The sequence below is a fragment of the Mustela nigripes genome, chromosome 1 (genome assembly GCF_022355385.1).
Source record: "Mustela nigripes isolate SB6536 chromosome 1, MUSNIG.SB6536, whole genome shotgun sequence".
NCBI classification, from domain to species: domain Eukaryota; kingdom Metazoa; phylum Chordata; class Mammalia; order Carnivora; family Mustelidae; genus Mustela; species Mustela nigripes.
Genome location: NC_081557.1, coordinates 61,857,975 through 61,882,775, shown reverse-complemented (window position 1 = coordinate 61,882,775; position 24,801 = coordinate 61,857,975). Strand labels below are relative to the sequence as shown.

The window sequence follows — 24,801 nt, the reverse complement described above, 5'->3', positions numbered from 1 at the left end:
GAGCCTGCTTCCTCCTCTCTCTCTCTGCCTCTCTGCCTACTTGTGATCTCTCTCTGTCAAATAAATAAAATAAAATCTTTAAAAAAAAAAAAAATGAGGGAACAAGGGGTGCCTGGGTGGTTCAATAGGTTAAGCGTCTGCCTTCAGCTCAGATCATGATCCCAGGGTCCTGGGATGGAGCCTACTTCTCTCTCCACCTGCCCCTCCCCCTGCTGTGCTGTCTCTCACTGTCTTTCTCTGTGTGTGAAATAAATAAAATCTTTTTTAAAAAATTAAACTAGGGAACAAGACTAGTTACCTAACTTACATTTAAACATAAAAACTACTTAAGGAAAAAAAACATACATTTATCACCAATATATAAACATAATGTTGGACCTACTCTGGTTGAAAGGGGTAAGGAGATCTAGGCGAACTCATGGAACCAAACCCTGCAGGCAACGAACCTGATCAGCAGGTCCTAACACACCTTAGTAAATCAAAGAATTCTTTATTTTTTCCATTTTATTTTATTTCTTTTCAGTATTCCAAAATTCATTGTTCATGCACCACACCCAGTGCTCCATGCAGTACGTGCCCTCCATGATACCCACCACTAGGCTCACCCATACCCCCAACACTCCTCCCTTCTCAAACCCTCAGTTTGTTTCTCAGAGTCCAAAGTCTATCATGGTTTGTCCCCCACTCCGATTTCCCCCATCTCACTTCTCCTCTCCATCTCCCAATGTCCTCCAAAAACAACAGAATTCTAGCGCTCCTCTAAAAAGGAATTTTAAAATCAATGATAAGATGATCTCACAGCTTTCTTATCTATGACTTGTACAAATGAATTGAAATTGTTCTTACTCATCTTTACCGATCTTATCAGTTCCTACCTAATTCTAAACCAAAGGTGTTCTACTAGTACTTATTTTAAGTAAAGTAAATAAAGAAAAATTAGGGTAACATCAACATCCAAGAGTCACACATACACAGAAAACTTAAATCCTTCTCAAGTGATACCTATTCTTACCAAAAGCTATTTACATATGAAGAAAAAAATCAACACAATCACAAAACCAAAACCAAAGTGTCTCTCCAATTTCAGTGGCAGTGCTGATTATGCATTTCCTTATGAAGTAAACTAATGTATTTGTCCCACTGATCTATTTCCATCTCTAAAACTCAACAAATTATCAACCTGATACTGTAACTGTTTATCTTTAACCACCAGGCAAAGATTAGATTATCTTGTTTACCTTCACATTTCACACACCTGCAACAGTACCTGGCATCTAACAGGCATTAAACAAATGGTTCTGGAATTACTAGAAGAAGTGTTACTAGGAACTCAGCCCTATAAAAAGGAACAGACAAGAGACATACAGTTTGTATAGAAATATAATCACAAAAGACAGCCAATAAACAGGAGGGAAAATTAGTAATATCAATTGATCAGCAAGCAAAGATGTGATCAGATTATTTTACATATGCATAAAATTTAATAATCTACAAGGTATAATCAATACTTGAAATCAGAGTTTATCCTCTCAATAGTCCTATGCAGTGTAGACACTATTATCCTTACTCTACTGAAAACCGAGAATCAGAAAAGTGTTTGCCTCACAAATACAAAAGTAGCAAAGACAAGTTGGGATTAGAAGTCAGTTCCATGGGGGCGCCTGGGTGGCTCAGTGGGTTGGGGCCTCTGCCTTTGGCTCAGGTCATGATCCCAGGGTTCTGGGAGGGTTCTGGGATCGGCCCTGCATTGGGATCTCTGCTCAGCGGGGAGCCTGCTTCCTCCTCTCTCTCTCTGCCTGCCTCTCCGCCTACTTGTGATTTCTGTCTGTCAAATGAATAAAATCTTAAAAAAAATAAATAAAAGAAGTCAGTTCCATGCTCTTTCCAAAGAGCTGCTTCTAAGACAGAAAATCTGTCCCTAACTTTTCTTTAAATTCTGCAATGACTTGCTTAATACAATATCCTAACAGGTTTCTGTGCTTTGAGAGTAAGTAAAGCCCTGACACACTCCTACTACTGGGAAAAAGCAGAGGATGTTTGTTATTAAATTACATCCTATCCTCGTCTCTAGTTCCAATTTACTGTTCTCAAATAATGAGGAAGAGCACCTCCTTCCCAGCTTTATCTGAATTCCAACCCAGAACTAAGAGCCTCAAGAATGAACAAACAGTATCTGAGAAGTGCAGGATGGGCTGTATTACATAGCAGACTCTTCTTGGCAGGTTTCCCTGGGGTGATGTCTTGAACCTCAGCTCCAATGTCAATTTGGGAGGTGCAGAATATCAGAATATTGATTTATCTTATCACTTCTCCAGGGATGTTCTGTATCACAAGAAACTGACAAGTCAATTAAATGCCATTTTATTATTTACCACTTGACTATCTCTAGCCAAGATTTAAAGACCAACAGGTCACTCCCTTCTGGGTTGAGTAAATTTTCTCTGGAAACCAAGTTACCTATTAAAATACTGCTAAGTCAGTGATGGGGAAGGAGGAGGTGCCAATAAGAACAAACGTGGCCTAGGCCTAACTAGGAAAGGTTAGGGCCAAAAAGAACAATAGCTTTTTAAATTTCACAGGAGATTGTGATACACAAATATTTCCATTCTTCTCAGAATCACTGGATCCAGGGAGAGGTGAAGCTCAGTGAGCCACAAATATTTTTTTTTTTTTTTTTTAATATGGGAAGGGGTGAAGCTCTTCAACTTGCATGCAAAATTTAAGGGGCTGTGCACAGCAGGAGTACTATCTAAAAAAGTCTTAAGAACCACTGTTTAAGAACTCTGTGTAATAAGAGTATTACTATTCCCACAGGAAAACATTAAAATAATTAAATTTTCTTAATACCTCAGTAGAGTAAAAGGTATTCATCCTCACATTGCTTAAATTCTAAATTTTATTATCTTCTAACAACATTATTGTATCTAATTAGATGGGCAATTTTATTTTTCTTTTTCTGGAAACGTTAATGTATATATTCTTTGGCTAACCTACTGAAACTTTTGAACAACATTGTATATAACACATTTCATAACTAAGGTTATTAGGGACTATAGCAGGCATGGTATAACTTCTAAATTCTAAACATTGATATATTCTTTCTCTGTCTCTCTCTCTCTACATATATGTTTTATGTTCTACAAAAAAGGGGAAATTACAGATTAAAGAAAATCAAAGTGGAATGTCATAACACCTGTAATGGCTTACTAAGAGATGCTATTTAACCATCTCAGAAAGGCTTTCAAGAAAGAATAAATTTTCATCTCCAGAATGTTTTAGAACAGTGTAAAAATCCTGCCTTAAAGTACAGGAACAGATAAAATATGAGCAAGACTTCATAATCATATACTGTTATATACAACAGATAAAACAGAGTAAACACTTCAGAAGACTACAAGGTACTTTAAATTTTCTTCCTGTGAAGATAACACGACACTGACACATGACGATGTCAAGAATTTACAAACCAAATTCATGGTATTTTATTCACACATTATAGAATTCATTCATTCTGATCATGTCTGCCTAGGAGTTTCATAACAACAACAGTATAATTTAACAATTCAACCCATGAGTATGTTTAGAATAAATATGCAATTTTTGATATTTTAATACATGCTCATGTTTGAGAACCCTGCAGTTTCAACTTATCTAAACTAATACTAAATATCAAAGCAAATTCCATACAATTCAACAAAACAAAATCCATCAGAACAACTATCTGACCCACAAACAAAGCACTTCCTAGAAAAAGAAAGAGAAGACTAGTTCTTAACAGCCCACCTAGGGACAAACTAGATGTTACGAATGCTTCCTGCTGAGTTACTATGATCACAGTCCTTTGTGGCACAAATTTTTTAAGAAACCCTGGAAACAACTTCAAAAAGTTTTCTCAGAATCCCACAGTGATAAGATTAAGATTTAAGTAAACTGCCCTCTTACAAGGTGTCAGGAACTAGCTGGCAAAGCATGCCTAATTCTATAATGGGAAGGAGTGAGGGAGACCGGGAAGGATGGATGGATGCATGGATGGGTTGAAGAGAAGAAGGAAAAAGTAGGAAGGAAAAAAAAACTAACCCAGGATAGATGATGACGTCCTTATGAAGATTAGACAGATCATTACTTAAGTCTCTGTATCTATATGCGTGCATCACATATGTGTGGATTGTGCCTAGTCACTGTACGTTCTCACCGCATTAAATGCTTTGGAAAAACTGATTACACGAGTACAAAACATATAATCTTTGAGTAAACATTTCATTATTAAATAAGGTTTTATGGATTTAAAAATTAGAACTAGCACTACTTGCTAATTTGAAAAAAAAAAAATACTGCTAATCTTCCATACTCTGTAATGTCCATTCTATTACTGGTTTTATTAACTATGAGCTGTATGAATATCACAATGGACAGCTTAAATGTTGCTGTTTCCCACCTTCTACCCTCAGACTTCTTATTCTGGATTTTTACATTCTAATCTTCTCACATAGCCTCAATGACTAACTTTAAAAAAAAAACTTCCAATTTTTTTTATGACTACTACTACACTTCTCCTGAAGCTAAACTCACACTTGAGGCTGCCTACTGGCTGTCTCCACCAACATATCATTGATTTTCTTCATTAATTAAAGGCATAATCAAGGGAAAGGAAAGGAAAAGGCATAGTCCTTTTCCTTAAAGTAAAAGCTGTAATATTAATAAACTTCACAAAGGGTACTAGCTGTATTAATTTTAATATACACATAACTTTAACCTCTGTAAGTTACATATATTCTTTTAAGGGATTTTGATATTTAATGGCATCTTAATAAAAATTTGTGGTAAGCACAAAAAACATTTTTGAAGCAAATAGGCTATTTAACTTTTGCACAATTTCAGATAAACATAGGATAGACTTAGTAATTTTTTAAATAAGATACACTATAAAACAACTTGTAAAAAAAATTAAGCAAAAAGTTTGCTTTCCTATGTTTTAAGGTTAACTCCAAATATTTTTTTTAATCTGCTCTTTAGAAAAATAAATCACTACCTTCTGGATGATACTAGAAGAATAAAATTCAAAGTTTTTAATTAGATCCTAAAGTAGGATTTGTGGTTGCTATACATATACACACACAACCCTCTCCCCCTGCAAAAAATATCCAGCAAGCTATTTCCAGGTATTAACGGCATCACCTTATGAACAACAGAACTAAATCAACACATACCACAAAGGGTTCGACTCCTTAACAATCGCATCAAGGAAAGACAATTTTTCTTCAGCAACCACATGATAATCCTTATTAAAAGCTACACTTAAATTTTTGATTAGGTTAAACAACTCCAATTACTATTCAGAACAAATCATAATGCATAACCACCTACAAATTTTCTGGGACTATCTAATGTCTATGGATAAAACACTAGTGCAATAATCCACTTAAAAGAAATGAAAGCAGAACACTTTAAAATAAAAAGTTCACTACCAAAAGTAAAAAGAGAACAGGAAATAAACTAGTAACTAAAATCCAAGTTATCATCTCACCTCCAGGAAACCTCTTAGTGCCTTAAAAAGTTATAGTTCTTGGTATCAATAGCACAATTTTACTTTGCTGTTATTGTATTTAAACACATGTTTATCCAAAGAAATGCTTGATTTTTTTAACTAAAATTCTAAAAAAATAAGACCTAATGTATCCAGAAAAAAGAATTGAGCCCTCAACAACACACACATATATATAAATCGGTATATGACATATACATAAATTAGTTACAAATCCATGGAGAAAGAATTCACAATGGAATCCCTGGTATAAGAGAAAGTGACTACTTGCCAGCCAAAAAAAAAAAAAAGAAAGAAAAGCTGGCGGGGGAGAGGGGGATGGTACAGGTAAAAGAGATCCTATGGCAAGCAGCCTCTAATATGTACCTAAACACATTTCCATGTTTTACAAGGTGATGGAAGTATTAACACTAAGAAGATCTAAAGTTAAAGATCTCTATTATACTCCTTAGAGCAAGCACTAAAAAAAGTACTAGAACACAGACTGAAAAAAAAATGTCTTCTTCCAGTTTCTAGTTTCTGTGCAAGGAGCTCAGAAGTCAATACTGAGTCCTAACATTAAGTAAAAAGCTGAGGAAGCTGGAAACTCAACAACTCTTCTTAGATCCGTACAGAAGCAAGGTCACCCTGCAAACTACTGCCCCCCCAAAACTGAAAAGATGATAGACAGATACAGAGAATGAGAGTTTACCAGAGCAGAAACCAGCTAAAACTTCGAAGGGAATGAGAGCCAGGACAGAAAAACCTAAACTGATTTTTCTGTCACTAGGAGGCTCAGAGGGACAAGTCTGAGAGGGAAAAACTCCATGGGGACCCAGTCACAGGGGGACCCTCACACCCTTGTGAGTTTTACCTCTGGGAACTCAACTAAGGTCCCACAGTAAAAATCTGAGGGAAAGCCCTTTGCACTTCCAAGTAGGGGGAGACAAACGGAACCATTCTGAAATAAACACCTGTACTCAGCTCTTAACAAGGTCTGCCTTTGGTAGAAGCTGGTTAACCAGAGCCTAACCTAGTAGGGTTAGGCTCTCTGAAGAGAGCTTAACTGACGTGGGGAAGGGAAATACCCAACTCCAGCCAGCTTTAGAATTTCACATGGAAGAAAGCGAAATACCCAACTCCAGCACACTACAACCATCTCGGTCCCACCTAAAAGGAAAAGAAAACCTGAGAAATACTTGTGAAGTTCACAGTCCAGAGACAGAGGCTCACTGAAAGACTGAGGTCGAACCACAGTACTGTAGAACAGTTTCTATCCCCCCCCAACACCTCACCACCACATTACTGAAGACTTATTCCAGCAATTCCTTTTTACCTGGTGCATCATGTCTGGCTATCATGAAAAAAATTACAAGGCACACCGAAATGCAAAAAAGACACAATTTGAAGAGACAGAGTAAGCATCAAAACTAAACACGGCAGAGATGTTGGAATTATCAAACCAGAAATTTAAAACTAACACAATGACTAATATGCTAAGGACCCTAATGGATAAAGTAGATAATAGCATGCAGGAACAGATGAGCAAGGTAAGCAGAGAGATGAAAATCCTAGGAACCACAAAGAAAGGAACTACAGCAGAATTGAAGAATACCTTTGACGTAATCACTAGCTGACTGGACACAGCTGAGGAAAGAATCTCTGAGCTAGAGGATGTTTCACAAGAATTCTTGAAAACTATAAAACAAAAAGAAGAGAGACTGGGGAAAAAAAAAATACAGAATATCCAATGCCTGTGCAACAACTACAAAAGGTATAACATACACATAATGGGAACAGCTAAAGGAGAAGAAAGAATGAAACAGAAGAAATATTCAAAGTAATCATGACTGAGAATTTTCCTAAATTAATGTCAAACACCAAACAACGTATCAAGAAAGCTCAGAAAACACCAAGCAGGATAAATGCCAAAAACAGAAACAAAAACAAAAGCGACACTTAGGAATATCTTACTAAAACTACTGAAAATCAAATATAAAGAAAAACCCTGAAAGAAGCCAGAGGAGAAAACCACCTTACCTATAGAGGAACAGAGGTAATTGCATCCAAATTCTCCTGAGAAACCATTCAAACAAGAGAGTGGAGTGAAATATTTAGTTGAGAGAAAAAAACCACAAACCTAGAATTCCATACCCTGAGAACTGTACTTCAAAAGTGAAAGACAAAGATTTGACCATACAAAAATTGAGAATCCTCATTGCCAGTGGGCCTGCTCTGCAAAAAATGTGAAATGTTCTCTAAAGAGAAAGAAAACAATACAGATCAGAAACTTGTGTGTGTAAAGAAAGGTATAACATTAAAGAAAAAATAAGTGAAGGTAAAATAATTTATTTTTCTTATTCTTACTTGCTCTAACAGATAACAGTTCATTCATAGTAATAATGCAACAACGTAATAAAAGCAGCAATGTGATTGTGCTAATGTGTGTGTGTGTGTGTGTGTGTGTGTTGTCATTGCTACTGTAAGGTACAATGAAGGGGTATAGAGTTATTTGAAAGCAGACTAGGAGCGGGGCACCTGGGTGGCTCAGTGAGTTAAAGCCTCTGCCTTCCGCTCAGGTCTTGATCCCAGGGTCCTGGAATAAAACCCCACATCGGTCTCTCTGCTCAGCAGAGAGCCTGCTTCCCTTCCTCTCTCTCTGCCTGCCTCTCTGCCTATTTATGATCTCTGTCAAATAGATGAATAAAATCTAAAAAAACCATGTTTTTTTAAAAAAAAGAAAGAAAGTAGACTAGGATTAATTGTAATAGGGCAACAACTAAAAAGAGTTTAAAAAAAAAGTATAACTGATATACTAAGAAAGGAGAGAAAACAGAACCACATAAAATATTCAGCAAAAAGCAGAATAAGAGTAGAAGATAGAAAATTAAAACAAAGAACAAAGGAACAAAGAGAACACAGTAATGAATAGTAAATATTAATCCAAGTATATCAATAGTCACTTTGAACATCAATAGTCCACACCAATTAAAACAGAGATTATCAGAGTTTATCAAAAACATGACCCAATTACATGTTGTCTACAAGAAATCCCTATAAAAACATCTGCAGATTAAAATAAAAAAGCACATGAAGAAATGCCCTGCAACATATAGCATCAAGGAGATATAAATTAAAACAATGAGATCCCATCCCACATCTATTAAAACGGCCAGAATACAGACCACTGACAACACTTAAATGCTGGCAAGGATGTGGAGCCATAGGAATTCTCATTCATTGCTGGAGGGTATGCAAACTGATACAGCCACTCTGGATAACTGTTTGGCGGTTTCTTATAAAATTAAACATACTCTTAATATATGATACAGCAATCGTACCTCTTGTAATTACCCAAAAAGGGTGAAAACTTATATCCACACAGAAACCCATGCATGGAAATTTATCAGTTTTACTCATAACTGCCAGAACTTGGAAGCAACAAGATGTCCTTCATTACAGCAGAAGACCGGTCCTGATGCATCAAGACAGTGGAATATTATTCAGCACTAAAAAGAAACAACCTATCAAGCCATGTACAGACAAGGACAAAACTTAAAGGTATATTACTAAGTAAAAGAAACCAATCTGAAAAGCTTACGTACTGTATGATGTTAACTATACAACAGTCTGCAAAAGGTAATACTATAAGACAGTAAAAAGATGACTAGTTACCAGGGGCTGGAGGGAGGGTGGGATGAATAGCCAAGCACTGAGGATTCTCTGGACAGTGAAATTACTCTGCATGATACTGTAATGATCAAGACATGTCAATGTAAAAACTGGTGACTACGAATAAGGGCCATAGCCTAGCTGACAATACTGTCAATTGCCCGGTTTGATATTATAATACCGTTACATAAGATGCTATCATTGGGGGAAAACTGGGTTAACATTTCAAGTAGATCTATGTAGTATTTGTTTAATTTTTCATGACTCTATAATCATGTCAAAGCAAAAAAACAATGACAAACATAATAAAAATAACATAAAATAATAAGGCAGAATTAAACCAAATATATATCAGTTGTATAAATAAATGTATATGGGCTGAGCTTACATATCAAAATAAAATGATTTTTTCAGATTGGCTCTCCAAATATAACCCAAGTTTACATGGCATATGAGAGAGACACATCAAGTGTTTCAGGAAGATAAAGACATACTAGGCAAATGCAAGCAAGAAGAAAAAAAGATAACTAAAAATTTGGAACTCAAGCCAAAACACATTAAATGAAATAAAGAATATACTTTTTAATGCTAGAAACTGCACCTCAAGTTAAAGATACAACCTAAAACCATACCCAATAGCACAGATCCTATGGCTATCTGTCAACCTTTGAACTCCCAATAAAAGAAATGTACTTTTTTTTCAAGTGTTCAAAAAAAGGCACAAAAATTGAGCATAAATTCAGCCATGAGGAAAACCTTATTAAGTTCCATACAGAGAAAATACTATGAAAACATTCTCAAATAAGAATGCAATAAAACTGGAAATTAATAACAAAGGGGACATTCCATCTTCTTAAACACTCTACTAAATAATTCTTACATTAAAAGAGAAAGACAAACTAAAATTGCAGAATTTCTAGAAAATGATGATAATGAAAGTATTAGATATCAGAACCTATCGGATATAAGTAAAGCACTTATCAAAAGAAAATTCTGCCTTAAATACTTTTATCAATAAAACTTAAGGAATGAAAAGAAATGAGCAACAAATGTAAAGGTTTCCAAAAAAAAGGCAAATTAATCAAAAGAAGGTAGAAGGAAGGGGAAAAAAATAAAAACAAGAATTAAGAAACCAAAAAACAGAAGTAATAAATGAGATGATTTATTGGGAAAAAAAAATCAACAAAATTACTAGTTAACTTAATCAAAAAGGGAAATGCCACAGTCACACAAAATAATAAAACAAATAGAAAAATAACCATTGAAAATATGAAATTTAATCAAATCATAAGACCACTCTGTACAACTCCATGTAAATATAAAAATCTTTATAAAATAAATACTTTCTGGGAAATAGAACTTTCCAACTATCAGAGAAAATTACTGAACCTCTTTATTGTGTGAGCTTCAAGTTTAAACAGATTAATTCCATAGAGGAAAAAGACAACTTTTTCTAAGAACTACCATCCCCAGAAGAGTCACCATGCCCAGGTTTTATAGAGAAATGGACCAAATACTCAAAGGCCCGAAAATTCATTGCTACTTAAACTACCCCAGAGCAAGAAAAAAAGGAAGGGAAACTTCTGAACTATTTTATGAAGTAAATGACACTCAAACCTGATAAAGAATACACAGAGACACACACTCGAACACATGACTAACCAGTCCTCAAATCATGGTATCATGATCAACTCAGGTTCACTCCAGCAAAGACAAGACTGTGGAATGTCAAGAAATCCACTCAGCTTGTTCCCTCAGAATAATAGGTTTATGGAAAAGATCTGGTGATTACCACTTTAGTCACATACTCAAACTTGGAACTACTTAGAAATACGGACCTCCTGATGGCCTCAGCATCATCTAGGAACTATATGCTTACCAAGAGTGTTTAAACTTAATATAATCAAGTCTTCAGACCCAACTTCAGTTTACAGGAAATACACAAGTTAAGTGAACCAATCAAACAATTCCATGACGAAAAAATTCAGACAAAACTAGAAAAGTTTTACACATTACGTAACTGACCTGGTCACATCCATAAATCAATGCCATGTGGGGAAAGTGGGGAGATTAAGCCAGATTAAAAGAAAATAAGGAAACATAACACCATACTAGGGTGGGGTTCAAAAACAGGATGAAAGCATTTTAGGACACTATGGACTAGATGGTATTAGGGAATGACAATTTTCTTACATGTGATAATAGTGTTGTAATTTTACAGAAAATTATCCTTATTTTAACATATGCATGCTGAACCACCACACAACCACACATACATATATATAAACACTTACAAATAAACAAAAATAGCAACATGTTAACAACTCTTGACTCCAGGTGGTTATACATGTGTTCAATTTCAACATTTTCTGTTGAAAATTAGGCAAATAACTTCAAAATGCTCTTATTACTCAAGAGCTAAAAATAAATAAATCAGAGCAAACTTGGTTTAAAGCATTTTTAAAACATCACGTATAAGTTACATATTTTGAAATAGTATTTCTAAAACAGGTGTTCACATTTTTAAGTGAATCAGGAAGTTAACAATAATCAGTAGAATAACTCTCTCACTCCTGATAGGCAAAAACCAATATTAACAGTTAACATGTAACATTTACTATATGTCAAGCACTGTTCTGAGCACTTTTACATACAGTAGTTCCTTTAACTGGATAGCCATGTGACTACATTATCACTATCTCCATTTTGAGGTAGGGAAAGCCATAACACAGTAAGTGACAGAGCCCGCTGCTCAGCCAGAAAATACAACTCCAGAATCCACACTCTCTTTTTTTTTTTTTTTAAAGATTTTATTTATTTATTTGATAGAGACCGCAAGCAGGCAGAGAAGCAGGCAGAGAGAGAGGAGGAAGCAGGCTCCCCTCTGAGCAGGGAGCCAGATGAAGGGCTTGATCCCAGAACCCTGGGACCAGGACCTGAGCCGAAGGCAGAGGCTTTAACCCACTGAGCCACCCAGGCGCCCCTGGAATCTACCTCTTAATGTGCGATAGTATTCTATACTGTACTCTCAAGCAACAGAACCTATGTTTCTGGCAATACTGACTTGATGATGCTGGGGTAATAATAACCCTTGATTTTAGTAATATTAATAATCCAATCATATTATGACAAGCAAAGAACCAAAAGTTTAGACCCCAAAAATTTAGATACCATTACATTACTTAAACAAGAAGGCATTAAAAGTGACCTTAGGTGGTTTAACTAAATACTTGGTTATCGGACAACATCTATCTAGACTCTTACTACGGGATCAGTGATTATAATGAACATCTTCATAAACTAGATGATGACTCAATCTTGGTTAATACATGACCCTTTGATTAAAACATGACCCCATCTTGGGGCGCCTGGGTGGCTCAGTGGGTTAAAGCCTCTGCCTTTGGCTCAGGTCTTGATCCCAGGGTCCTGGGATCAAGCCCCGCATCGGGCTCTCTGCTCAGCGGGGAGCCTGCTTCCTCCTCTCTCTCTCTGCCTGCCTCTTTGCCTACTTGTGATCTCTGTCTGTCAAATAAATAAAAAAAATCTTTAAAAAAAAAAAAAAAAAAAAAAAACATGACCCCATCTTGACTCTCTGGGATAAAGATGGAAATCAAAGCCAATTCCCAGTGATGAAAATAATATTTACAAGATGGTAAAAATTCAGGGCGCCTGAGTGGCTCAGTGGGTTAAAGCCTCTGCCTTCGGCTCAGGGTCCTGGGATCAAGCCCCGCATTGGGCTCTCTGCTCAACAGGGAGCCTGCTTCCCCTTCTTTCTCTGCCTGCCTCTCTGCCTACTTGGGACCTCTATCTGTCAAATTAATAAATAAAATCTTAAAAAAAAAAAAAAAAAAGATGGTAAAAATTCTTTCGGGCAAAAGCTTTACCTTCAACTGCTTACCTGACTGAATAATTTTACGAACAGTTTGTAGCATTTAATAGAAATCTTATTATGTCACAGGAAACATTTTCTGGTTTATACGAAGAAAAAAATTTTTTAATGAGAAGATACCTTAAAAATAATAACTGATATAACAGAGGTCAATGAGCTTGAAGCAAATAGAGATGTAGATAAAACTACATTAATGTTCTTAGGTGTGACAGTGGTATTGTGGTTATGGAAAAGATTTTTAATTAGATTTGTGTATGTCCTGTCTTAGGCCCATTCGAGAACTCTCTCATTTTTTAGCAAACAAAGACCAAAGGGTCTTATTGTTCTATAAAGTCAATCTTTACATTTTTACAGGCTTAATAAACATACATAGTAATATTAAAATAATATTAAATTTTGCATCAAATATTTGCAAGGCTAAAACACATGTGAAAATATTTTTCATCCCTGGGCTACAATAAATAGTAAGTTAAAAAAAAATTTATTTGGGGTGGAGGAGAGTAAATCAATTCTATTAAAAATGTACATATATAAAATTTTACCTGCTTTTTCTTTCAATCAGAATGGCCACATAAGATGCTGGTAAAGCGGCACCAAAGCCAGGACTCCAAGAGTAGAATTTTCCAAGTATCTTCCTGAAATTCAAATTTGGAATGTTTGTATGAAATTGCTATGTGGTTATTTCAGTTATTGCGAACAGAAATTCCCCTTCTCAGCCCACCCTCTACCTAAAGTCCCACAGTGCCCCAAATTCAACATGCCCGTAACCAAACTCATCAGCTCTCTTCCCTATCCCCATGAATTTGCTCTCTCCTCTCTTTTTCTAGGTGAATGGGATCAATACCTAACTACCCATTCATGTGTGATCCTTTGAGACATCCTTAGCTTCTCTTTTTCCTTTTCCCCCACATATTAAATCATTCCCTAAATTTTTCCATTCTCTTAAATTCCTCTCCAACCTGCCACCCCTGCCCAAATTAAGTCCCTCACCATCTCCTATTCTGTTACAACAGCAAACTGATAGGTAGCTCTCCTTCCAGTAATTTAGTCAGTCAGATCCATTCACAAAATCCCTAGATCCAATACTACTCGCAATGCAAACCCTCTACATTCTCAGCTGCCTTAGGTATCAAATGGGAACAATAATACTTCTTGTCTCATACAGTTGTTATGAGAACTACATGAGGTATTTCCTAGCACCATGCATGGAAAGTGTGAGGAAAATGTTAGCTGTTGTTATGATTACTATTACCACTATTATTTTTTAACACATGATAAATATTCAACAAATGTCTCCCCTTCTTTGCCTCAACAACCCTTGATAACTTTTCCTTTATAGTACTTATGGAAGTATTTTCTATTTTTTGTTTTGTGTGTGTATGAAAGTGTTTATATAATTATTCACTTACTGGGATATGTCCCTTGAAAATAAGAACCTACAGAGTGTCTCACATGCTATAAATGGTCATTAGCTGCTTGGGTTTCTTAAAAGACCAAAAAACATATTTGGAAACATTAGGAAGTTTTTTGTTTTCCTTTCAAAGACTGGATGTTCCTAAGAAAGGGATAGCAGCACATAAAATTTGTTAGAAATGATCTGAACAAAGTTGGCCAAATGCTAAATAACACATTATAAGAAAAATGTATGTACATACACAGAAGGATTAAGAATCACTGATGAAATTGTATTTTTAACTGAGGCTTAGTTTTAGAAGAATTAGAAAACCAACAGAGCATATATAACATGAGTATTTCTAAAATGAACATCAGAAACCTTTGGCCTGAGAAAACAAGAAGTGATTTTTCCCCTCCAACATAAAATCTACAAAGGCCTTAAGAAGTTGTTGAATATAAAAATTAAAGAAAAATAACTCAAGGAGACAGTTACAGGAGGACCACAGATGTTATTTTAAGTAATATAACTATAAATCCAGCAAGTGTTTTGCATTTCCACAATTTAACCAAACAGGTTCACAGAACTTAAATATGCTACAATAGCAACTTATGATTATTGCAATGTTTTAAGACCTAATTATCTTGGAACGTTATTTTTAGTGTGTGAGCAAGTATTAGAAACTTTCCAGAGAACATATGATAGAGTTCCGAGTTAAAGGCACAATTTTTTTCAGTAGTATAAACCTTATCAATTATTTTCTGCATAATTTAAAAGTTTATAAATATTAAGGTACTGAGGGAAAAAAATCTGTAAAAGACGTATGAAAATTATCTTTTTAACTGTAGTTAATATGTACCTACAGAACTACTCTGAGCCACACTAATTTGAGAAAAATGTAAATTCAGTATTTTAATTTGACAGTTTTAAGAAAAACACTAGTTCGGATTTTCAACAATCAAGGGGGAAAAGATAAGAAGAAAATATATAATAAACATGTTGGGTATATCACAGCACTAAAAACTGAATTCCAGCTGTATCTAAATCATAAGAAGCATGTGACACAGGTAATCATAAGACTTAATCAGGACCAAAAGTTCCATCAACAGGATATTCCAGAAGTTAATTTACTGTTGCACATGTAAACATGAGCATTTTATAGTCCTTTTGAAGTCTACACACTGCATGTAGACCTCACCTATATCATGGATGGGTGCTCTGAATTCCTGATCCATGAAATTAAAAAGCTAAGAAATCCTAATCAACAACTTGGTAAATATAGTAGGCCTCAGAAAATGCATGACACACCAAAACACTTTTGCTCTATAATCACTGCAATAATTTTTAAAGTTTATATTACATCTTTAGGCCAGAGGCCCACAACTCCTTGTTTAACAAGCTCTCTTTGAGATAAATAAATGTCTTTGATGGAATACAAGCAGTGACCTGCACAACATTTATAAAAACATCCATTTGTTTCAGTTTCAAAAAAGGAATCTGTATTAATCTCCAGTGGTGATTACGAGTACCAACCTTAAAATGCAAAAGAAAGCCATATACAAGGCCCCATTAGCAGTCAGAAATGAAGCAGATTGTAGGATCTCAGGGAGTAGTTTGTGTAAATAATAGTCTAATTTTCGTTTCCGGAGAATTGCTGCAATCTGGAAAGAGAAAGGCTTTTTTGTTTAATTCAACCAATTTTTCCCACTTAAATTAGTTCTTAGGTGAAAGGTAATGATAATAGCATACATTTTAAAAATAAAGTTAAAACTGATATTTTACTGGTTCCTCTCTAAAAATACAATTTCTGGGACAAAAAAGAAGACACTTTAATTTATTAAAGATATAATGGGTAAATTATACACCAAGAAATTACAACATGGGTCATTGAGAATAACTTCCAAATGTTGTAATAAGTATCTAAAATATCTTGAGAACAGTTTTAAACTGAATAATGGAAAAAACTTTTTAAATGGAAAAAAAAAAAGCACAATTCAAATAGAAACTGAATGTCAAAACAAAAATATTTTACAGGTATTATCTGCCTGGATATTAGAGAAGTTCAGTGATAGAAACCAATGAAATTCATTCAGCTATTCAAACATGACTACTGTGTGACAAAACCATGATATGAATACAAAAAGTAAAAAATAAAATTAATGATTTCTGGCCCCCTGGAGCCCATTAAAAAAAAAAAGACTGAGAATCTAATCTACTATAGGTTTGTTGGTACCACAATGTTACCAGCACAGGGAAAGAGAAGAAGTTCCTATACCGAGGATGTATACAGAATCCTGCAGAGATGTTAGTAACAAAAATATTTCATAAAGGTATCATCCAACGAGTCTATCTTATCTTTTAAATTTAGATTGAAAACATATTTGTTTGCAGTGCTTTTTGTATGTGAACTCTAAATTTAAAAGAAAGGTTTCAATATTAAAACAAACCAAAAAAGCTCTGAAATAAGTTAGTAATGATATTTAAAAATCAAGACATGAGATCTAAGTATGTATTGAGTACACTATTAATGTTATAGGTTATAAACAGAATATGAATTAAAACATGGTATGATAAGATATGGAGAGAGATTCAAGAATGACTAAGTTTTAATACTATAACATAAAGTACCTTGGAAGTTTATCAAAGAGTGAGTTTAATACAGGAGTAGGCAGCAGATTCACTGCAAAAGTGATATGAGTTATATCTGGAAAAATAGAATTTTCACAGGCCACAGGGAAAAAATACTTTCCCATCATGATAAAACAATGTATCAAAGGGACAAAAGTTAAAACCACATAATTAGGGAATAAGGTAGGAGGTATAAGAAAGGGCAGGACTGGGACGCCTGGGTGGCTCAGTTGGTTGGGCAGCTGCCTTCGGCTCAGGTCATGATCCCAGCCTTCTGGGATGGAGCCCCGCATCAGCAAGGAGCCTGCTTCTCCCTCTGCCTTTGCCTGCCACTCTATCTGCCTGTGCTCACTCTCTGTCAAATAAATAAATAAAATCTTTATTTTAAAAAAAAAAAAAAAAAAAGGGCAGGACTGACTTGAAATAAGACTAGAGAACTCTCTATTCACTCCCAGATACCACTTTTCCTAAGGTCCATGATCAACAAATCCAATGGTCTCTTCTCAGTTTTTTTTTGTACTCCACCCCTTAGAAACCCGAAACCGGTCATCTCCTACTTCATTCCATTAAACAAATTGTTATTAAGAATTATGCCATACACAGGAAGAACAATAATGAATATCATCTAATCTCTGCCATCAAGGAACATAAAATCATGATAGAGAAATAGACACACCAACAAGAAACTATAACATGGTGAAATGCCAGACTGGAGGAAAAAGAAACTGCTTTAGAAATATATATTAGGGAACGACTAAAAGGAGATGGGACTGGGCAAGTGATGATGCCTGAAAGATATCACTGAATTTTCTTTTTTTTATTTCTTTTCAGCGTAACAGAATTCATGGTTTATGCACCACACCCAGTGCTCCATGCAATATGTGCCCTCCATAATACCCACCACCTGGTTCCCCCATCCTCCCACCCCCGCCCCTTCAAAACCCTCAGATTGTTTTTCAGAGTCCATAGTCTCTCATGGTTCACCTCTCCTTCCAATTTCCCTCAACTCCCTTCTCCTCCATCTCCCCATATCCTCCATGTTATTTGTTATGCTCCGCAAATAAGTGAAACCATATGATAATTGACTCTCTCTGCTTGACTTATTTCACTCAGCATAATCTCTTCCAGTCCCGTCCATGTTGATACAAAAGTTGGGTATTCATCCTTTTCTGATGGAGGCATAATACTCCATAGTGTATATAGACCACATCTTCCTTATCCATTCGTCCATTGAAGGGCATCTTCAATGAAAGGGTTCTTTCCACAGTTTGGCGACCGTGGCCATTGCTGCTATAAACATTGGGGTACAGATGGCCCTTCTTTTCACTACATCTGTATCTTTGGGGTAAATACCCAGTATCACTGAATTTTATAAGACAAATCTTGACAAACAGGTGCAATTTTGACCACAGAGGTTTCTACGGTTTCCGTGACAATGCATTCTTTTCATTTTCCCATTGTTATCTCTAAATCCTTTTCCTTTGTTAGCATTTCTTCCTCAGATTGCTACTCATTCCACATATGCTCTCTCCCATGGCATCAGCTATCATCTCACAGTAGTAATTATAACTCCAACCTCTTGCCTAAATTCTTAATCCATACTTCAAATATCCATCCTTCTTGGTCATATCAAGAAATATGTACAACAGGCATTTAAAAAATCAGCATGTCCAAAGTAGAACTCATTACATTTCTCCAAAATGCTCTTACTTATAAGTTTCCCCCTCTTATTACATCCACCCAATTACTCAGGAACAAAATGTTGGTGTCATTTTCAATCACTACCTAATCCTCAACAACCATCTCATTGGTTTTTGTTGTTGTTGTTGTTGTTGTTGTTGTTGTTGTTGTTGTTGTTTTTAAGAATTTTTCTTTTTAAATTAATCTGCACACCCAACATGGGACTCAAACTTGAGCCGGCCAGGTATCCCAACCATATTATCAGTTCTAATGGTTTCCTAGTATCTTCAGGTTTTGGAATGTAATGTCTCTTTCATTTTAGACTTAACAGTGGGCAGAATCAGCTACTCTGTTATATATTCAAGTAGATATCCAAAACAAAAAACAAACAAACAAACAAACAAAAAAAAACCCTCTGTTCCTATAAAGGAAGAAACAAAATTATCCCTGTTTGCAAATACCTGATTGTCTAACATAGAAAAATAGAAAATCCCAAACAATATACAAAATAAAAACAAACCAACCAACAATAATAAGGCAGTTCAGCAAGAGCAAAGGATATAGATAAACATACAAAAATCATCTGTAGGGGCGCATGGATGGCTCAGTTGGTTGGGCATCTGCCTTCGGCTCAGGTCATGATCTCCAGGTACTGAGATCAAGCCCCACATTGGGCTTCCAGCTCGGTGGGGAGTCTACTTCTCTCTCTCCCCTTCCCTCCCTCTTTGCCCCTCCCTACCACTTGTTCTCTTTCTCTCAAATAAATAAAATCTCTTTTTAAAAAAATCTGTATTTCTATACAAGAGCAATCAACATATAGATACCAAAATTAAAAATACAGTAACATTCACAAATCATCAAAAAAATAAAACTCTTAGAGAAAAATCTACCTGTATAGGATTTGTATGCTCAAAGCTACACAATGCTGATGAAAGAAAGCAAAGTATGGATTAAATAAATGTTTTGGACTAGAAGATTCAGCATGTCAATTCTTCCCAAAGTGACACAATTTCTATCACCATCTCAGAAAGATTTTTGCAGAGATATAGGCAAAATTATCCTGAAATTTATACAGAAAAACGGAGATTATAAGAGCTAAAACAACCTTGGGAAAGAGAATAAAGTAAATCAGTCTATCCAATTTTAAGACTTATTAAATTCAAAGAGCAATTGGGCTTTGTGTTATTGGCAGAGAAATACACAAATACGTTAATGAAATAGAACAGAGAACCTAGATATAGACCCACACAAATACTTCCAACTAAAGACTTCTCAACAAATGGTGCTAGAGCAACTGAATATCCACAGGCCAGACAAAAAGCAAAAATGAAAAAACAACCTCAACCTCTCACAGTTCACACAAATTTAATTGAAAATAGATTACAGACATAAATGCAAAATATATACTATAAAAGCTTAGGGGGGAAAAAATCAAAATCTTAGGGATTTAAGGCTAGGCAAAGAATTCGTAGACATGAGACCAAAAGCATAATTCAGGGGCGCCTGGGTGGCTCAGTCACCAAGCCTCTGCCCTCTGCTCAGGTCACGATCCCAGTGTCCTGGGATCAAGCCCTACATCGAACCCGTATCAGGCTCCTTGCTCAGCAATAAGTCTGCTTCTCCCTCTCCCACTCACCAGGCTTCTGTATCCTCTCCTGCTACGTCTCTCTCTGTCAAATAAATAATTTTTTAAAAAGCATAATTCATAAAAGGAAAAACTGTTTTTGCACTTCATAATTTAAACCTTTTCTCTTTGAAAGACATGTTAAGAATATAAAAAGACTAGCTACAGAATGAGAGAGGATACTTGTAAACTACATATACAGCAGAGGACTAGAATCTAGTATATATGTGGAAATCTCAAAAGTCAACAGTAAAAAAGTTATGCATAAAGTGGCAAAGATATGAACAGACATTTTACTGAAGATGAGCAAATGGCAAATGAGCACACTATCCATTAAGGAAATGCAAATCAAAATCACAATGAGTTATCACTATACAAACATCTGAATGGCTAAAATTTTAAAATACTGAAAACACCAAATTCTGGCAAAAAAAGAGAAATTGGATCACTCATGCATTATGAAGGAGAATGCAAAATGGTAAAATTGCAAAGCAATTTGACAGTTTCCTGAAAAAAAATATATAAGCTACTATCATATGATACAGCAACTACTGTCCAAGGTGTTCATCCTAGAGAACTGAAAATGTATGTTCAAAACCTGTGCACAAATGTTTATAGAGTTTTTTTTTAATCTAATAATCAAAACCCAGAAAGGACCCATATGTCTTTTAAGAAGTGAATGATTTAAAAAAAAAAAAAAAATTGGTGGAATATCCATGTAAGAGAATACTACTTAGCTCTAAAGAAGAATAAATTAGTGATACGTGAAACAATCTTGATGAATCTCATAAAAAATATGAATAAAAAAGGGCAATCCCAAAATAATGCATAATGCATGATTTCATTTATATAACATTCTTGAAATGACAAAATTATGGAAATGAAGAATAAAGTAATGGTGGCCCAGGGATTAAGAGGAGGGAGGTATGTAGGAAGGAAGTGGGTATTGCTATAAAAGGGCAACCTCAGGGATCCTTTTGGTGATGGAGATGTTCTATATCTTGACTATGTCAATGGCAGTATTTTGATTGTGACATTTTACTATCATTTAGCACCACTGGGAGAAACCAAATAAAAAGTACAGGGAATCTCTCTCCATTATTTCTTACAACTGCATAAGAATCTACAATCATCTCAAGATAAAAAGGTCAATTTAAAAAAAAAAAAAAGCAGTCATCCACATGGTCAATAGGTAAATGAAATATGCTTATCAGCACTAGTCTTCATTGCATCAAGAAGTAGGAATACACACACATCAAAATGACTAAAATAAAAAGAACTGATAATGCAAAGTACTGATGTGAATGAAAAAAACTGGAAATTTCATACACTGCTGGCAGAAGTGTAAAACTGAAGAGTTTCTTTACTATCTAACAAAATAAAATGTACGCTTATTCTATAATCCAGCAATTCCTCTCCTAGGTATATATACTCAGAAGGAGGAAGTGCTTATTTCCACCAAAAGTCATATTAATAGCACCATCTGTAATTACAAATACTGCCAAAAACTAAATATCCATTAACAATGAAGTGGATAAATTATATATATTTGCAATACTGGTATACCAAACTATATAGACTATTGCAAGAAACAGGAAAAATCTTACACAAAACATGAGAAATAACCTAGGACCTTATCATCACTAAGCTCTAATCCAGAGCTTCCAACCAGGGTTTACAGGTGGCCAAAACACTGATCCTCTCAACAGTTTGGGTTGTCAGGCCTAGTCAGCTGCAGAGCACAGTAATAAACATCTCAGTTGTCCCTAGTGTGGCACACAATTATTATCACTCCTAGGTATACTACTGTGTTTAAAAAGGTTAGGAAACACTGATCTCACCAAAAAATGTACCAAGTAGTAACAGCACATGTCCATATATATAAAATCATTATCAGACATTCACAGACACCTTCATATATATATTTTTATGGCAAAAAATATGTTGTAATGTTCGTAAGTTTTGACCAACAAATTCCACACTAAGTAATTCTTGGGAATTTTCCAAATATACTTAAATTTAGCTAAATACAGATACATAATAGCACTATGATTAAAATGGCAAACCTCTGTTTATTTTAGTTATATAATCTAGTTTTAGAAGACTATTTAATGACTAGGCAAAAATAAATCAAAACATATACAGTGGAAATGTAGACTACAAAACATTATTTTTTTAATAAACACAAGGAACAAAGATGAGAATGTTGTATATTGGTTATTTCTAATTGTGGCAACAGATTATTTTTACTCTTCTTTCTGCTTGGGAGTATTTTCCAGACATTCTACCATAAGCATATGATATATGTGTAAATGAACATATATGAGAACAAGTATGAAAAATGGGGATTGGTGAGAGATGAACAAGTATGAGAAAATGGGGATTAGTACAGAAAAAATAACCTAACAAGAGACAGAAATAAATACCATGATGGAGTACAAAGTAATCACGAGATACAATTTTTAATTTTAGCTCTACAACTAATAATTGCCATGAAAGATCCTTGTTTAGATATATTTCTTTAGATTTCAGTTTCCTCATTTATTAAAGAGACTGAATTAAATGACACAAGTGACATCAGCCAAATGGCAGAATAGCAGTTTCCAGCACTCAACCCCTTGCAGAAACATCAATTTGAATAACTACCCATGCATGAAAATACCTTCACAAAAGCTAAGGATTCCAGGTGAGAGATTATAACACATGGATAGAACACAGAAATAAGAAAAGACACACTGAAAAGGGCAGGAAAGACAATCTCACATTATGTGTATTACCTGATCTCCAAGCCCAGGCAAACCAGTGTGGAGAGAGACACCCACCCAATAAAAGAAGAGTGAAGTGAGCATCCAACTTCACCACAATCTTAAAACCAGGCCTGCCCTAGTAAAGTCAGGTACAAGGCCAACCCACACCAACTATAGACTCAGGCCCAAGACCCATCACAGCAACAGGCTAACTTCCAAGAAACCCAGGCTCTAAACTTGTTCCAGGGACCAAAGCTCCAGGCCCAACACCAACATTCAAGCCACAAGGCCTGTCCCCAATAGGCCCAAGCACGTCAGTGAACCTAGGCTCTAGACTCACCCCCAAAACACCAGACCAATCTGCCTGAAGACTTCAATAGCAAATCCATGCACAGGCTTGACTAAAAAACCTACCCAAAATCTCTGGATAGTTTGCACAGTGAAGGGTTTTCGCTGCAGGAGCCAGAGTTTGGAGACTGGAAATGATGCCTACTTCTTCAAATGCACACACACGAAAACTAAATCACAAGGAATACAAATAATCAGGAAAACAAAGAAACAAAATAAAACACCAGTACCCAATCCTAAGATAGAGATCCAGGAACTACCGAAGAATTCAAAATTGTCATGTTAAAAAGCCTCAGTAAACTACAACAGAACAACAATACAACTAAATGAAATCAGGAAAATAATGCATGACCAAAATGAGAAGGTCAACAAAAATGAAAAGAAAGAAAGAAAGAAAGGGAGGGAGGGAGGAAGGGAGGAAGGGGGGTAGGGAGGGAGGAAGAGAGAGGAGAAACAGAAAAAAAATTCTGGAGCTGAAGAAAACAATGACAAAACTAAAAAAAATTCCACAGTTAGCTTCAACAACAGACTAGGTCAAGCTGAAGAAAGAATCACTGGGATCAAAGACAGGTCATTTGAAATCACCCAGGTGGAGAAAGAAAAAGAAAAAAGATTGAAAAAGAGTGAAAAAAGTCTACAAGATTATGGAAAACAAGTCAAATAAATTAGCATCTGGGAATCACAGAATGAGTTAAGAAAGAGAAAAAAACAGAAACCTTACTTAAGGAAACAATAACTGAAAACGTCCCTAATTTACAGAAGGAAACAGACATTCAGAACCAAGTAGCCCAAAGAACCCCAACTATATTGACTATAAAGAGATTTTCAGTTAGACACATCATAATCAAATTCTCAAAGGTCAAAGAAAATTTTTTTTTATTTTAATTCCAGTACAGTTACCCTACACAGTGTTATATTAATTTCAGGTGTACATTAAAGTGATTCAATAATTCTGTACATTACTTAGTGCTCATCATTGTAAGTATACCAAAGAGAATTGTGAAAGCAATAAGAGAAAAGCAAATCACTGTATACCAAAGAACCTCAAAACAATAAGTGAATTTCTAGCAGTATTCTTGCAGGCCAGAAGAGAGTGAGATGATATATTCAAATAGCTGAAAGAAAAAAAATGCCAACCAAGAATACTTTACTTGCCAAAGCTGTCCTTCAGCACATGAAATAAAAACTTTCACAAAAAAAAAAAAAAAAAAAAAAAAAGGGGGGGGGCCCCGGGGGGGCAGGGTGGGTAGAGACCCTCCCCTGGGCCCGGCATGGCCCCCCGCGGCCCGGGGGGCGCAC

At 35.4% G+C, this 24,801-nt stretch overlaps 1 protein-coding gene across 5 annotated transcripts in view; it reads right to left on the bottom strand.

Moving 5' to 3' along the window:
• Positions 1-24,801, bottom strand: part of TMEM135 (transmembrane protein 135) — a 316,110-nt gene that overhangs the window by 207,771 nt on the left and 83,538 nt on the right. For all 5 annotated transcript variants that reach the window (XM_059412370.1, XM_059412399.1, XM_059412361.1 and 2 more), the window contains 2 exons: positions 16,009-16,136; positions 13,625-13,717 (listed from right to left, as the gene is read on the bottom strand). In XM_059412370.1, the coding sequence (XP_059268353.1) occupies positions 13,625-13,717; positions 16,009-16,031 (116 nt within the window). In that variant the 5' untranslated portion in view covers positions 16,032-16,136. The remainder of the gene's footprint in view (positions 1-13,624; positions 13,718-16,008; positions 16,137-24,801) is intronic.